At 35.7% G+C, this 17544-nt stretch overlaps 1 protein-coding gene across 1 annotated transcript in view; it reads right to left on the bottom strand.

Annotated features, from left to right (window-relative positions):
• SCAF8 (SR-related CTD associated factor 8) overlaps positions 1–17544 on the bottom strand; it is a 51940-nt gene that overhangs the window by 15099 nt on the left and 19297 nt on the right. Inside the window, exons 2-9 of the mRNA XM_054162698.1 lie at positions 16917–17000; positions 15393–15437; positions 13006–13167; positions 11105–11261; positions 9946–10076; positions 6427–6603; positions 1594–1673; positions 1059–1176 (exon numbers count right to left, since the gene is read on the bottom strand). Of these exons, the coding sequence (XP_054018673.1) occupies positions 1059–1176; positions 1594–1673; positions 6427–6603; positions 9946–10076; positions 11105–11261; positions 13006–13167; positions 15393–15437; positions 16917–17000 (954 nt within the window). The remainder of the gene's footprint in view (positions 1–1058; positions 1177–1593; positions 1674–6426; positions 6604–9945; positions 10077–11104; positions 11262–13005; positions 13168–15392; positions 15438–16916; positions 17001–17544) is intronic.

Below are 17544 nucleotides of genomic sequence, written 5' to 3' on the forward strand. Positions count from 1 at the left end.
ATCGTGGGCTGCATCAAAGCAGTGTGGCCAGGAGATTGAGAGGTGATTCTGCCCCTCTACCCTGCTCTGGTGAGATCTCACTTGGAGTACTGTGTCCATTTACGAGACCTCCAACACAGGAAGGGCATAGACCTGATGGAGCTGGTCCTGAGGAGGACAACAAGGACTATCAGGGGGCTGGAGCACCTCTCCTATGAAGACAGGCCGTTCACCCTGAAGAGATGGCGGCTCCAGCAGGATCTTGTAACTCCATTTCAATATTTGAAGGCTGGGGAAGGACTGTTTAGGAGAGCTTGTAGTGACAGGATGAGGGGCAATGGTTCCAAACTGAAGCAGTGTAGGTTTGGGTCAGACATAGGAAGGAAGTTCTTTACAACGAGAGTGGTAAAATACCAAACAGGCTGCAATGGATGTGGCTGAGGCCCTCTCTCTGAAGACATTCAAGATCGAACTTGATGTGGCCGTGGGCAGCCTGATCTAGTTGGAGGTGTCCCTGCTCACTGCAGAGGGGTTGGACAAGATGATCTTTGAAGGGCCCTTCCAACGCAGTGCAATCTGAGAATGTGACTCTACTCTTTAGCTCAGATTCTTCAAGACAAAGCACATTCACTAGCCAAGACTTAAAAGTTTAGTAGGGTAAAGTTATCCACAATCTGTATTCTGTTCTCTCTTGTTCTGCAGCAGCAACTTGCACACTGCTCTTCCTTTACAGACAGGAGCATAATAACTTAAGTGCTCACCACCTCCTTTTTGATAGCAGGGAAAAAGCTGATTTTCCCCTTATTAAGGGGTGAATAACTGAAGCGCTGTCAGTCTTTCCAAAGAGAAACAAAATGTACACCCTGCACCATTCTTTTGGGTTTTTTTCATCTTCTTTGGGTACCTCCTTCTGCTTATTACACTTACTGTACAAGCTTCTGTTACATGATCAGCCAACAACAAAGATTTTCATTACAACATAAGTGTCAGTAACAAGGCAATGTTTATGTTCTACAGTATGAAGTTTTTAATCAGTGGAGAAGATAATTATTATGACAGCCACAAGGTGGAGTTCTTACTTTTTGAGGTGGCTGTTGCTCCAGAAGCTGTTGCCTGAGATGTTCTAAATTTTGTTGCTGTAGCTGTTCGGCTAGTTGGTGAAAAAGTGAGTTGTTCACAGATTCTGGTACTAAAGGCCTAAAATGAGACAATTTCAGTTACAAAACTACAATAGAACTACAACAGTTATTTTCTTGGGTTAACCAGTTGGTAACTAGGTCTTCACAGTTTAAAGTTTAACTGAAAGTGTAAAAAAATCCACCTTTACTCACCACTCTTATCAAATTTAACACTATGAACATAAATAACAAAGCAAAGAACATGCTACCTCTAAGATAAGGCAACAAAATATAAGAATTTTAAGAATACTTAATACATCTACATGCCAGATATTTCATTAATTTAGTAAACTATTTTTCTCTACCTACTGTTTTAGTTTATTTATGCTTTGAAGAAAAATAAACCCAAAACATTTTCCTTTCTATTTAATCCTAATGTTCAACTAGCATCAGGCAAATTTTAGCATTTTCCATAAGAAACATAGCTTGATCTTACAGTTGAGAAGTGGGAGTTTCCTTTTTAGGCTCTTCACTTTGTTCAGATTCTTCCCCAAAGTCGAACCTGTCCATCAGCTTCTAGGAGAAAGCAAAATAAGCATTACTCACTACTCCTTATATGTCACTTCGTGTATGTACTTTTCAAAAGAAAAATGCTCTTCTTTCTCAATGTTAAAAGTTGGCAAATAACCCAAATAGAAAATTAAATGTCATACTGCTTCAAATACCAAATTTTGTCCATTGCTTTCTTGAGCCCTGGCTGCTGTTAAATGTACAACTACATGTTCTTTTGATAGTAAATAACAGCTATTTGGAGGAAAGCTTAAATAAATAATTCATATTATGTAATGGTACCTTTAATTAGAAGAAATTACTACGAAGAGGCCAACTATTCAGTCCTTTGGCAATCAGCAAACTGGTCTGCTCATACCAAGAGAAGACCTACAGCTTGATTACTTTGCAAAGAATTACTGTATTTTCACACACACGTGTCATTTAGACAACCTGAATTCCTTCAAATATACTGTTTCTTGAAAACAACTTCTCACACAGTCTGCAAAAAAAAACCAAAGCAAGGTGTTATCATGTAAGAGGAATAAGCCTCCACAGGGATAAAAAGAAAGGTATCTGACAGGGAAAAAGATAAACTTCCTGGTTTATCTGTAAAAATGTCTACACTGTAGTTTGGCTGAACAAAAAAAATTTGTTTTGTTTATTAATTGAAGACAAAACTAAAGCATGAAGAAATACAACACATATTATTTGTTACTGAGATTGCCATTTTTCAGTAACTATGTATAGATAGAGCAGTGCTATCAGACCCATGTCCATACATTTTTACACCTTGAAGTCCTCTGAAAAGCAGTCACTGCTGTACTACAAACTACCATAACTTCTTCTGAAGTCTTGGTCTCAAGAAAAAAAAAAACAACAGGATGAGAACATAGGGCAGTCATTTCAAAATCCCAAGGGAAGAACATCTCCAGTAAAAAGCCATGATAATTTAGTAGCTTATTCTGTTTTTCAGGTGTTCTGTTTACCCTTGGTTACTGGACTCCAGTAGGAATAACAATGGGTAAGTGAAAAAGAATCATCAATCAAGAATTTCTAGAACTATTTTCTCAATGAAATTATCTCATTTATATGGAAGTAGAGCTGAATATATTTCTGAGAAAACACAGCAGAAGCATAGACCATCGATCTTATGTGAGCTAGGAGGCTAAAATCCAGGATAACTTTCACCATATATATCCAAATCCATTTAAAGCAAGCTGACCACCTTCTCTTTATATATATTTTTCTTCATATTCCAGAACATTTTCAAGTAAAGCATTTCCAAAATCTGTTGCTCTGATAAAAATACAAGTTTTACAAAAACAACTAGTCTAATCTTTAAAGTCTTATTAATCATCATGTATCTTCCACCAGGACAAAGTAGACAGGAAGTTAACAGAATACACATTACTTAATGCTCTAAAAAAAAAAAGGAAAAAATGGAAAGTAGTCAATTATTTATGATATGCAAAAAAATTATTCAGTTAAACTGGGGGCAATTAAAACAGAAGGAATAGAACATAAATATATAGAAAATGTTGATGAAAAATCTTTCTGTACCATAACACAAGTGTACAGTCATGTAGCAAGATTACAAAAGACACACGTTTGATGTTGACAAAAGAAGGAAGCTTTCCACACATTGCATATTAATTTGTGCAACTTACTACAAGATGCTATGGAGACCAAAGAGCTTGAAAACAAAGGACTGGAAAAATTGCCACACTTATTAAAAATAGGGACTTTAAAAGAGATGGGTACTTATGTATTCATCAGATACATTTTCCTGCACTGTTTAGATTTGTTAGCCAATTCACCATCATTATATTACAGAATGAGAACTAAGCTTCACCATTTTCTTTGAATCATCATGCTTACTGTTTATTTATCATATCTTCTTTTTTTTTTGGTCTGCCAATTCAAAACACTTGGCTTTTGGACACTGCCTTCCATGTAAGTATTTCTACATCCACTCCATTTTCTAAACTTTATCACAAGCCTATTCAGTATCTTCTACAGAAACTACTCCATATTTCTAATTACTGCTTTCAGGAACAGCTGGATTCTCTTAATTTTGCTGTCAGAGGTTTTTAAGATGTTCAGGACTGGTTCCTGTACCTCGGGTACCTTCATCAATTTCTACTAGATGACAGTTTGTCTTTTGTCCCATTCCTCAAAAAACTTAGGATCACACAACAGTCCAGGCTGAAAGAGACCTCAGTAGGTCAGTTCAATATTCTGATCACAGCAAGTTTAGCTCAGATCAGGTTACTCAAGGCTTTATCCAGTTGAGTCTTGGAGACACTTCTACATTTCCAACAACTGAGACTGCAAAATCTTTCCAAGCAACCTGTTTCAGTGCTTGACTGTTCTCATGGGAAAACAGGTTTACCTCATACTCACTCCAAACCCTTTTGGTTCTCTTTGCTGTGGAAAGCTGACCTTCCCATAGGCCCCTAGAAGAGGAAAGTGGGGGGTGCTGACAACAATGACACACATACAAATGCTGATAGATCTGCACCCTAAAGCCACCTATTATTCCCCAGGCTGAACCACCTCCAGTCCCACATAGGGTGAGTGACCAATTTGGTGGTCCCCCACTAAACTCACTTTGGTTCTCAATGTCTTTCCAGTGTGGTGGCAGGGGCAGCAAGATGTAATACTCTAAATGCAGGCTACAACAGATGGGATGTCTAGATGAGACAACTGTTTCCATCAGTCCTGGTCACACAGCCCACAATGTTGTTAGCCTTCTCAGCTGGCAGGGCACTCTGCTGGCTCACTCTGTTGTTTTAAGTATACTTGTTAACAATTTATTTTATATATTGTGTTAAATATAAAATTATTATAAGTTCTCTAAAATGCATACAAAAACTCTAGAACTTCAGAACATTCTGAAAGATCACTAACAAAGATCTAGGTTTGCTGTCAAAGCAAAGCATACCCAAAAAAATTCCTCTTAAAAAGTCTGATTTACGTTTTTTGTTTGATTTTATTTGGGCATGCTATTTGGACTTTGTCAAGGGTTACTGTGAAGCAGCTCCAGTCTGGCCTTGTCAACTGAGTGCTCATCAGGAGCTGCAGTATATAAGTATATATTTTGCTTCAGCTTAATCCAAATGAATCCTGTTGCATGCACTGAAGATTGCTCTGCTGTGTGAAATGTGTGGGACATGTAAACAATCAAAAGTGTCACATCAAAAGCATGCTACTTATTGAAACTAAAACACTGCTGTAGGTGCTTCCTATAGAAGCAAATACTGCCTTTTCAGTAATTTTATTAGGCTGCCATGTCTGGTAAAAAGAAATACACAACTATTTACATAATAAAGTAAAAGTAAAGAGTCTAATAAATGGAACTATATCATTATGACTCATGGTCTTCATCTACTGAGAAGTGGGATTCAGGTTGCATGTGATATTGCAGCTGAGAAATCAACTTTTTATAAAAGGAAAATTTGTATCCCCAAAACTTGTAATTGCAAAAATGATTGGCCATTAAAGCATATATTCTATTATGCCTAGATTTAGAAAGCCTCAAACTAGCTATGGTAGCACCAACATTACATTAATAAAACAAATAAATAAATTCTAAATCAACATGGTATTTCTGTGTCTAAAATAACAGCCTATATAATCTCTGAGTACAAGCCTCAATGGGTGAACAAGACATGAGGTATCAGTTCACTCAGAGATGCTACAGAACACTGAACAAGGAATCTGAGATGTTTTAAATTGTAATACACCTACCTAACACTATTTGTACAATGCAAAACTGAGGTACAGATCACATACTATAAACACAACTCTTCCACAGCTTACAAAATGGATTAACACCTCAGAACTTACTGAACGCTTGTAAACTATCACGCTGCCACAAGAATTCCTTCCACAACACTTACCTTCAAAGTCCCAGAAATCACAATCATGTACACTCACTTTGCTGACAACTTCCATGACAACAAGACTCCTGTATACTATCACTGGCATAAACCAACTAAAGGAGCACTAGAACCCTCTCAAGGTATATAAACATCTTATCAGAATGCCCACTCCTTCAATTTGAAACAAGTTGTCCAATATTCAGGACAGCTACAGCTACAAGTACACCTATCCATATAAATGCTGGAATTAAAACCTGTTAAACAAACCACAATACAACATTGTATTCTTCATTAGTTTTCTCATACACATTAAGGCAGTCCCTATTAACTGGTGCATTCATTCCCTGTGATTATATCCTGCTCGAACTGATGGTTACAATTGTGATACAAGTTATTTTTTTTTCAGTATTTAAAGAAGTGTAAGATGAATTGCCTTAACACTTTAAACTCAGCACTTCTTAAGTTCTGAGCAGCTACCTGCCCATAAAAGAAATTATCTGGTTTAGGAAAAACAAACAAAACCAACAAACCAAAACCACCACTTCCACATTTTTTGCTTCTCTAATTTTGTTATTCTTTATTCACTTCAGGACAATCCTAGAGAGATTATCCACTCACAAGCCATGTATATACATATCTGTGTGTTTCCCTTTCATTAATTTGGTAATAAATAACTTCCTATCTCACATCATAAACACAGGAATGGGAAATACCAGACACGCTCAATTCTCAGGGCTGCATTACAAAGGGTGAAGGAAGACAATATAACATGGGCTTTATAGTACATTCATGAATTTTTCAAATTTCTCAAGTCAAACCTTAAAATCCAAAAGAAGACTCACATCTACTGTAAGAATGAAAATGTCTTCAAACTTCTACTATTCTACTTCTACCTTATTAAAAGAGACACTCTGTTCCAGTGGATTAAGTGTGTTAGCAGCAGCAGCTGCAGCCGTAAGTTGTGCTGTGAGAGCCTGCAACTGAACGACAAGACCAGCATCCAGCGCCTGAAGCAGGGAAGGCTGAGGTTTCTGCTGCTGTATCTGCAGTGTCTGTATCAACTGCTGAAGCTAAAAGAGAAAAGATAGCAAATGAATTAATTCAGAAAAAAGAAACAGAAAGAAAACAAACAACAAAACTAGTCTTTCTTTCTCTTTCCATTGAAAATAAACCACAAAGTCAGTCAGGAATACAGCATCATCTAACCTATGCTATCATTACACCTTAATTTCCTTTCATTTAAAGGAAATTTTATTCCCACTTACTGGCTAATTTGTTTGATGTGTCTGGTAAGACATGTAGACACTTCTTCCTCCATCATAAAACCTTGCTCTGACAGGTTGTATGATGACCAGTCACCACTCACAATTCCCTGCTTTCTAGGGTTTCCCCTCTTCTGTTTCACCAGTTTGATTCCTCTTGAGCCGAATAAAATCTTTTAGCCTACTGCAGCTTCCTAAGGGCTCATTTATATGAGGAAAATCTGTATGCTTTAACATTTGTGTAGAGAAGATTACACAGTTGCAAACTGTCGTTCTGGATGATACAACATATATCATGAACACTTGCCACTAGAGTTACAGGGAAACTCTCACACTCAAATTTCAGGTTTGCACTTACAGAATGCAACTCCCTTGCTATGTTAAGATAAAAAGCAAATCAACCAGGAACTAGGAATGTAACTTCATTGCCAGCAGTCGCACAGACTCTAAGCTCTGTATAGCACTATCTGAGGATAAAAATTTCCTAGACGCAATGTTGAACCAGAGGCAGCAGCTCTGGGGCAACAAACAGAGTGAAAACAAAGTACATTACAGTAAAAGCAAAGTATGGGTAAAGCCACAGGGTAGGTGTTAAAAACAATGTTATTTAAAAATAGTGCTGAGTGTTTCAAATATTACTTAAAAATAGTTTTGTGGAGTGGTGGAGTGGTTTGACTTGTTTATTTAAACAACTCTGCTCTGCAACTCAGGAAAGGTCTAGGATTATAGTGGAATGACTACTAAGTATTATGAGAGAAGAACTTTCAAAAGTGTAGTGAATGGATGCGAGGCATTCTATCAGTATTTCAGGATACCCCTAAGAGTCTGTCTCCTCCTCCAGATTTGGAGGAAAACAAAGAAAAATATATTATCTTCCGTATTTTTTTTAGAACAAATGTACAACCCAACTGTCGAAGTATCTTTTTTTCCTTGCTTAAACTGCCTATTTGTATATTTTTAAATGAACTGTCCCAATGAGCAAGTAAAGGACAGTAAAAGACTTTTTCATGTGCAGATATATTAATCTGTTAAAGAGAGATGATTCCATAGAATTGTACAGATTTACCTGAACAGAGAAGAAAAAAAATCTTACCCCTACATAAGGAAGGCTTCTTGAAGTACTGCCTAATTAGAGGAAGCAGTTGTTTGACCTTCCATTAAGTAAACCCCTGGAGTGTTACCTTCAGGCAAAAAGGCTGAGCAAATCCAGGTAGTTAAAATTGTGCTGACCTAAATCCCTCATGATCTTTATGTTCATATTGCACCTCCTGATGGGGTTCACTACTGAACTCTTATAGGGTTCAATCCTTCCCTTCTTACTAGGCCTCACCCTACATAAGCTGATTAGGTTGATCACCTTTTCCACAATTCATCAAGAATGCATGATCCTTTCTCAAGATGTTTTTTTTGGTAATACGAAACAACTCTCTCTATTCTCCCAAAACAGTTATATAGACTCCTTGTACAGCAGTCTGAAAATGCTTCAATTATTGTTCTACCTCACCAAGAGCTTTCACTGATTACTGCAACAGGCAAAGCTGAAAAGCTCCCTACTTCATTCTTGTCTGACCCACAAAAGATGAGCAAATATGGCTGATCTACCTCATGCAGTGCTCTGAGTAGAAAGGAATCAAACTGAAGAAGCAGAGGTGGAAGCCTTAGCATGGGAAAATCCTATGGGTTGTCATTCTAGCTGTTTTCACATTCTTGTTGACCACATCTTTCTTAATCAGCCCTCTCCTATGCTATGTCTAGACTCAACTGTCTGCATGCATTCTCACCTACAAAACACTGTCTTATGACAAAATAAAAAATATTAGAACTTGGGGGAGTGGGGTGGGTGGGCATGTAGTTGCTTTGCTTGAAGAACAGGAAAAAAATAAGGATAGAAACAAATGTTCTAGGATTGGTAGATGAACTGCAAATCTGCATATACATATTTATTACACACCCAGTCTGTCTCCACACTTCTGCTTAAGACCATCTTTTTCCTCGCTCAAAATCCATTGTTCCTTATTTTACCATTTTGAGCTAAATATTCAAATATTATTTCTTTGGGATCTGACTTTAAAACTCTAACTCCCTTCTCGTCTTCATAATTTTTGGTTTGGTTTGTTTTGTTAATACTGTATAGATAATGATCTTTAAAATTATCTTACTGACTTTCCACATATTTCCCATTCTCACTTCACTTTACTTCCTTGTTTAAGAGTTATTCCGCTACCTAACCTTTGCATTTCATAAAGCATCCCACAAACTTGTTTTGTTCTGTTTTTCAAAAACCCATCAATTTTTTTTCAGTGTAGTCAGATAAAAATATTCCTTTTACTTAATTTATGAGCACTACAAACAAATCTGCTTAGCTCAACACTGCAAAACAATCTCACTAAGTTGTTATTGTCAGCATCAGTGCTTTACAACAGCTCACTGGTGACTGCTTCTCATTCACACACATGGGATTGTTGTTCAATAGTCCAGCAGGTAGAGCATCCTATTCCTCAGTCCAAATAAAAATCATAATGCCAAAGTTATGTTTGTGTCAGAGTTCTAGCATGAACTAAAACATTATCTAGATTTTTACAGAAAGTAGTTCAGGTGCACTCAATGTACGTGACTGAGGGTTAAGAGGACAATTCAACATATGCTGCACTTTCTTGGAGCTGAGAAAATAGAAACTGAGGAACACAGTCACTTCTAAGACCTTATTTTTCCATGCTGCAGAATAAAAACTGTATTTTGCTGATGGAAAGAATCATCACAATGCACTTGCAGAATGAGTACATTCCCACTATTACCATTCTGTACAATGTTTAGCTTCTTGGGGTATCACGCAGAAAAATAAGCTTAAACTGGCATTCCATTTTCTTGCTCCATCCATGAAATCTCAATGCTGCTCTACTGTCTAGGAAAGTATGTATTACAAAACATCTTACATGAATTTACATTATGTGACACTGTCAGAGAACCCACAGGGCTCGTTACAAAAGGTAACAGGAAGTTTTAGCTTATCTAGAACTTGTGATGAAGAACTTTGAGAGACAGTTAACATTTGATGCCAGACACAAAACTATGAGATACTGATGAAAACAGTATTCCTTAAGTGCACCTTAAAGACGTAAGGTATCAAACAGAGTACTACAAAATAGTTACCTGCTGGCCTTGAGGACTCTGTAAAATCTGTGCAACAGCAGCAAGGGTATCTGTATTAGCAATCTGAGATACCCAAGGATCTGGCAAACTCTGTACCACATTGGCTGGAGTAACTGGTGTCACAGGTGTTCCTAAAACAGACAAAATCCAGTAAGTTGAAATATTTTAACACACAGACTTAAAAACAGTGTTAGAGAAGAAAAAAAAAACAAAATAAAACACCACAAAGACTTGCTGTAAAAATAAATTATAAACCAGGTATGAATATTCCTGTTTATTTTCTACAGTAAAGGTTTGGGGATTGCAAAAAAAAAATAAAATTGTAATGATACTGCAATCTTTCTAGGACATCAAACAGAATTACAGAATTATAGGGGCTGAAAGGGACCTCTGCAGATGATCTAGTTCAACTCCCCCCACCAGAGCAGGTAGGCCTACAGCAGAGTGCACAGAACAGCATCCATGAGGGTCCTGAATGACTCCAGAGACAAGAGACTCCACCATTTCTCTGGTAAGCCTGTTCCAGTGCTCTACCACACTCAAAGCAAAGACACCTCTCTTCATATTTAGATGGAACTTCCTATGTTCACGTCTGTGTTCTCTACCTCTTGCCGTGCCAGTGGGCACCACTGAAAAGAGACTGGCCCCAGCCTCTTGACACCCACACATTAAGTATTTATTAAGTGTTGATAAGATGCCCCTCAGTTTTCTCTTCTCCAGGCTAGAAGTCTGAATTGTCAACATTTTCCCTCAAAATAATTTCCTGTTGGCCAGCATGAGTGAAGGACCACTGTCTGTTATGATGCAATATTATGGATATCAAAAAGATACTGATGTATCATTTCTCTCAAATGTGACACTGCTAATTAACAAAGATTGCATTCAGTTCTACACTGTGTTTTTAAACTCTGTCAGTGATCTACTATTTTAACTCTGAAGTACAAAACTAGGTCTTACTGCACTGTTACTCAATCTAAATATAATAAACAGCTGGAAAGAAAACACAACAGTCTTTTTCCTGGCTTTGCTGTTTTCTGGATCTGGATGCTGGCTAGAACATACCTCTTTCTAGCATTCATTTCAATTGTTTTAACTGTGAGATTTTTCAGCATGTTAACAGCCAGCATACCAAAGCTGATTTTACCCTATTGTTGTTTACCTGGTGTATTGTTGCTCATAGCAGCTGTAGTGCTGGGCAAGACAGGTGTCACAACTGGAGGAGGAATTCCTGCTGCCATATCCAAGAGGGGCTGAATAATTTCACTCTTGAATACGTTATTCTTCTGCCATAAATTCAGCACTCTAACAATTTTACTCTAAAAATGAAGAAAGGATAACAAAATATCTTGGTCATACTTTTCTTTCTTGCAAACAGTAGTTACATTCGGTCCCACCAAAAATGCTTAACCTTTGAACCTGAGGTTGAACTATGCAAGATGCCTAGGCAACAGTAAAGACACACCATGTACACTGTGATAGTCTTCTCAACAGAAAATGAAAGTCAGTACAGCAAAACAGAACTCAGTAACCTTATCTTACACTTTTATACCTTTGTTTCTTGGAAGATGGTATGGAAGGTAAATTATTTTAAAGTAACTTTTTAAAGTATTTACTCTCTTAAACTTTTAAAGTCAACATATATTAATGCAATTCTGATCTACCTATGAAACAAAATTACTTCTGTCCATTGAAAAATGGACCTATACTAGTAAGACTACTAAATAACTTGATTAGGAAAGTAGCTCAGTTTTTTGCAAGCTCTCTTGAAGTGAGGAATATAAACTGGATTCCCTGCCTATTTAAATTACATAACAATATTAAAAATGTGGATCATGAGAAAGAATAAAAGTCAAGATTTCATACAATTCTATGAGATCTTAACTCATTTTTCAGCTTGCAAATATATTTGTATTCCACCACTTAAATTTGTTCCCTCATCTTTTCTTTCCTAACATTCACTTCTATCCACAGTTTTGATCAGTCGTGTATGTGATGCAAAAAAGACACTACTTATCTGAAAGGGAAAAAAGAAGTTGAGCTGTATTATGAAGAACAAAATTTCTTCACAGAATCTTTTATTTGCTGTCATGAAGATGGTTTAATTATTTAAATTCTATAAAACATGAACAGAGAGTACTTAACCATACAGTGTTTAAACCAAAGGAAAAAAATGTCTGCTTGCACAGAATTCCAAGTGGATCCTTAAATTTAATAGAGAGAAGTGATGAATTTTCACTGCATCCAATATAGAATTCAGTGTTCTTTTAAAGAAATCTCTGAAGGCTTCCATTCAGTATTACAGTATGAAAGCCTTTCTTCTTTGGAAGTTGTTTTTCAAGGCAGTCCCTGCCAAGTCCACCCCTCTTCTACCCAAAACAGGAATATAAACTATTTCTGCACCTCAGTATCTATCTCCCTCTTGCATTTTCCATGGCTGACCCAGACAAGGGAATCAGCAGGGCGCTTTTTGTGCTTTTAAATGAAATGCTACTGATATGTTTCTCTGTTACAATTTTTAATCAGATCAAACATAAAATACTAGAGAACATGGACATAACCTTGGTAGCTTGAACAGCAGAGTTTTTTGCTGGGTCAGATACATCGTAACTGTAACTGCTTTCACAGCACAAAGACTTTCCTGTAACACTGAATCCATATGCAAAACACTGGTTGGCACTAAAGGTACTGCTACTAAGAACAATTATTTATTCCTTCACACTACGCAAAATGTGCTTGTCCATTTTCTCACTGAAGAGGTGAAGATGACAGTGAAAGACCGAATGAACTGCCTGTCTGACCAAATGCCCATCTAATTTTTTCCCCATCAAAATACATTAAGTCAAATCTATTCTGTCTTCCTGAAAATCTTTCTAAAATGCTGATGAATCTAATTGGATGTGTCTTCCCATATTCCTACAATCCTACAAAGTCAATAAAATAAATACATATGTGTAAGTCTATGATTAGATCTACTCTAGCAAGCAAAACATGAGATCAAAAATCCTTAATAGAGAATATACTATAACTTTTTTAGTTAGGAAAACACTGTAAGTGATTTACCTTGTCATCTCCAGGACAACGGTACAAGTTTTGGAAAGTGCTGATGATGTTATTGCTGAATCTTGGAGCAAATACATCCTTTTCTTGCCCAAACTGATGCCGGGATTGTCTCACAATGGAGTCAATGACATACAGACCAGGAACCTTGTATTCTGGTTTGCACTACAAAGAATAATAATTTAAAATGTACATATGTGAAGAACACCAAAAACCATTAAAGGTAAAGTAAATATGAGCAGTCCTCTCCACTTTTTTGGTAATATTTTAACTCTTTTATATGTTCTCTACCAACTATCCTGAAAAATAAAATGCCCTCAAAAATTGGTAGCCTTTGATGTTCAAATTACCACACCTATATGTATTCTACAAATATATAAATGGTTTTAAATCAATTTATTAAAAAAATCTTTTCAGATTACATACATTAAACACCAGCACATGAACCACACACCCTTTTTAAATGCACACACCTTTTTTAACAGCATAAAGCATAACAAATTCTTAGCAGTATATCAGGACTAGCAGTAAGTATAATTCAAAACCTTTTTGTCCTTCTTTACAATCGTAGTCAACATTAAAGTTAACATTTGTTTACTTTATTTTATATTGTTCTAAGTAGCATGTGGCATATCCTACTCCTGTCAGGACCAGAACATATTTATATGGGTATGTGTTTGGTTGAGAATATACCAGTGATAATTTTAAAACTGTGGAAAACTTGTATAATTTACAAAACAGTATTTTTTTGTATTTATAAAGCATACCTGCTAACCTGTTACTTAACAATTAAAGCTATTTTTTTGCCTTTAATTGCAAAGTAATTACACCAGACTAGTGCAACCAGTTTTAAGACAATGTAAAGTCGTACAAAAATACACTGAAGTCATTACCAGAATATACTATGGCATGGATTCCCTTCATGAATATTGGCTATACATAGAATACATAGAATAAACCAGATTGGAAGAGACCTTCAAGATCATCGCGTCCAACCCATCAACCAATCCAACACACCTAAACAACTAACCCATGGCACCAAGCACCCCATCAAGTCTTCTCCTGAAAACCTCCAATGATGGCGACTCCACCACCTCCCCAGGCAGCCCATTCCAATGGGCAATCACTCTTTCTGTATAGAACTTTTTCCTAACATCTATATACACTTATCACCCAAGGTACTACGGAAAACATGGGAAAGTACACCCATTCCCTCTCTGGTCCAGACAGTCTATAAACATATTATGTAACATACTAAATCCATCATCTCTAACAGTACCAAACAAACTCTTCAGACTAATTTTATCACAGCCTAGATACAAACTTCCTGTTTTCAAAAGTGTAATTTGCTAACATTTTCAATCTTGATAAAGCATTTATTTAGGCTGGTGGTCCAGCGTTTTGAAGTATGGCATTCATTTTTACTTAAAAAAAAAAATAAAATCTGTGGCATCTTTTTAAGAATAAATGTGCACATTATTAAAACTATGAAATTGAAATCTAATTGCATATAATACACTATCTTCAGCTAATCACTTTGATGCATTGTATCTGCTTAAATTTTAGTGAAACCAGGATAAAGAGTATTCTGCATACAGAACAGACAAGTCTATGACTTCACAATACTGAAATTAATAAAACCAGGTATTTAGTAAGAAAGCTCAGTAAATATGCTATGTGGAGTACTTCCAAACATGTAACATGTAGAAAGTAAAAAAGAATTGCAATTAATAAAATAATATAGGTAATAAAAAAGGAAAATACCATAAAATATATATTGAAAAATAAACAGAGAATGACGGCTGAAGCAGTGAGCACTTACACCACTCTGGACAAGTTTGTGGTAGATTTTATGGAAGATTCAGTAGTTTTAAGCTTCAACTTGAACTGACTGATTCCAGAAAGATACCAAATGGCTAGAACAGAACTTTCATCTTTAGAAATTCTATTCTAATACAATAACACCCTACTATTTGATGTTATTAATAATTTGCATGTTTCATTAAATACTGGGGAAAATACATCAAGCTTACCACATGGGCTACACTGACAACCTCTTTTAACATTAAATAAATACACAGAGAAGTCGTATTAAGACAGTATCCATAGTTACAGTATCACCACCACAGTACCAAAGCTCATCGAGTCCAACCTGTGATAAGTTCTTCAGACCACAGCATAACAACAAAACACAAAGTATTTGCCTTTCTGCATCATCAGCTACTGATTATTGGAAGAAACTCAATGTGATTAAAAATTGAAATAAACTGAGGTGTGATAAAAATGTTATTCCATATGTGTACCTAAAAGCCAATAGTCTTCAATACTCCATAATCTAATACGAGGAAATATTTCTCAGTGTTAACACAAAATATCCATGACTGACTTACCTTCTGAATGAATTTCTCAACACTCTGTACAACATGCTTGTAGAACTGGAAAATAAAACAGTATTTCAATAGGGGAGAAAATCCAAAGATACATATATTTGTTCAAGTCATGCATTACTGATAGTAAAACCAGAATTAGAAACTTTGGTTGACTAACCAGCAATCCAACACCTACAGCTGAGTACTCTGTCTTCCTCAGACCATTTAAGAGCATGTGTAAAAAGCTAGCCTCACTCTTTATTGCCTTTTGAAGGTGTTTCACATTGAATTTTTTTAATTTATTTTTTCAATATAGCCTATTTAGTGAAAGATGAATCCTTCAACAATGTATTGTTATTTCATTGTATACAACTGAAAACATTATCCTATACTAAGCATAGCACTTCTCAGTACTTTGTTTATTTTCCAAGTGGTCACTTTAATAACCTAATAACATAAGTACATCAAGACTCAATAACATTTACTGAACACTTTTTGTTTTAATTTTGTTGGGTTTTTTATAAATCCCATATATCATCACAATGGCTCTACAGTATCTCAGTAACTGCTCTACACAGTTATTTTGCTACTGAAATAAGAAGTTAAATACACCATAAAACATTTTATTCAATTTATACAATAATGTACCATTGTTTATTAATTGTGTTCAATACAAGTTTTTAGCATTTCCATTATACTGCAACAGACTCTAATTTACAGTTTTTTATATAGAAAAGCCAGTGAATTTCACTCTTCTGTCAACAAACCGCTCTCTCCAAATTACAGAAAATCCCAATACAAATTTCATGATCTGAAAATGTATCTGCATTCTCAGCAGAGGAAACTAGGAAAAGCATAAGTTCATGGCTTTTTAGCTTTTATTCTGTCCTCTTTTTCACTTGTAGCTTTTATTGAGTTTCCATTTGTTTTAATGCTTAACATTAATGGCATACTTCTTTCCATCATATTTCAGTGCTATTTCCTGCTGCTCCAATGCTGTTTGTCAATTAGTTTTACGTTATGGAAAGAAAAGTCTTTAATTAGTCTTTAAAACTTTAAAAAACTTTTTAAAACTTTAAAAGTCTTTAAAACTTAGGAACAATTTGTACCAAAGCAAGAACAAAAGTAAAAGCCATGAACAACACTCATGGAAAGGTATGTTAGGAATTTATAAAAATGAACTGTATTGATCCAAAGGCACATATCTTATTTTTTAAAGGGCTGGGGGTGGTGACATTTGTAGTTTTATATTTATTCATCTGTTCTCAAGCAATGCCAGTGATTCTTTTTTAAACTGAGGAAAGATCTGACTGCAGTCAAGTTGGTACAATTCTCTCTCATGTATGACAACTAGCAAAGAAAAGTCACACATCAAAATTAAGCCTTCTGTTGCATTCCTGAAAACTCCATCACTACCACATTTGATCATAAGTTGGAAATTGTACACAGAACAAGGAAAATGGAAAGATTTGCAGTAAATTCTTTAACCTATTCAGTTAAGTTGACAGAGATGAAAAAGTCAAAATAAATTAGCCAGTTTCTTACCTTTATAGCCTTGATTGCTGCCTTGGTAATCTGTGTCATTTTAGCTTTAGAAATGGGTGGCTTATAATCATTTAGCGAGTACAACTGCCAAAAAAAACCAAGAAAGCAAGTTTTCAGAAAGGTATTCTGCCATTTTAAGCAGTATAAAAATGCATTATATTTCCACAAGAAAAATTTTCATAGGATTTTAAGTATGTATTACACCAAAAAAGGCATCCTCAATTAAGAAAAGTATTAAAATGCCCAATGAAATACAATGTAAGATCCAAAATCTTACACTATTTTTTCTTTCTAGGGCAAAAAACCTAATATATTTGATGACCATTATGGAAGCACAACAGATGTTTAACCAAATTTTTACTGTATTCATCATCATATGCCTGCTAAATCAAACATTTTTATTTTCCACTAAACAAAGAAGTCCAGCCCACTGAGACAAAGTACATAGCAATTTTGCTACTTAAAACAGCAAATTTGGGAAAAGTGCACACTTCCTTCATTCTCTGCATTAGCTCAGAGAAATAATATGTTAGAAGTATTACAATTGCTTAAGCAAAAACCCAGGCAGGTTCTCAATTGTAACACAGCTTTTTAACATCACTACTATCTAACCACCAAAAAAGGCACA

The sequence above is a fragment of the Dryobates pubescens genome, chromosome 6, assembly GCF_014839835.1.
Source record: "Dryobates pubescens isolate bDryPub1 chromosome 6, bDryPub1.pri, whole genome shotgun sequence".
Classification (NCBI taxonomy): Eukaryota; Metazoa; Chordata; class Aves; order Piciformes; family Picidae; genus Dryobates; species Dryobates pubescens.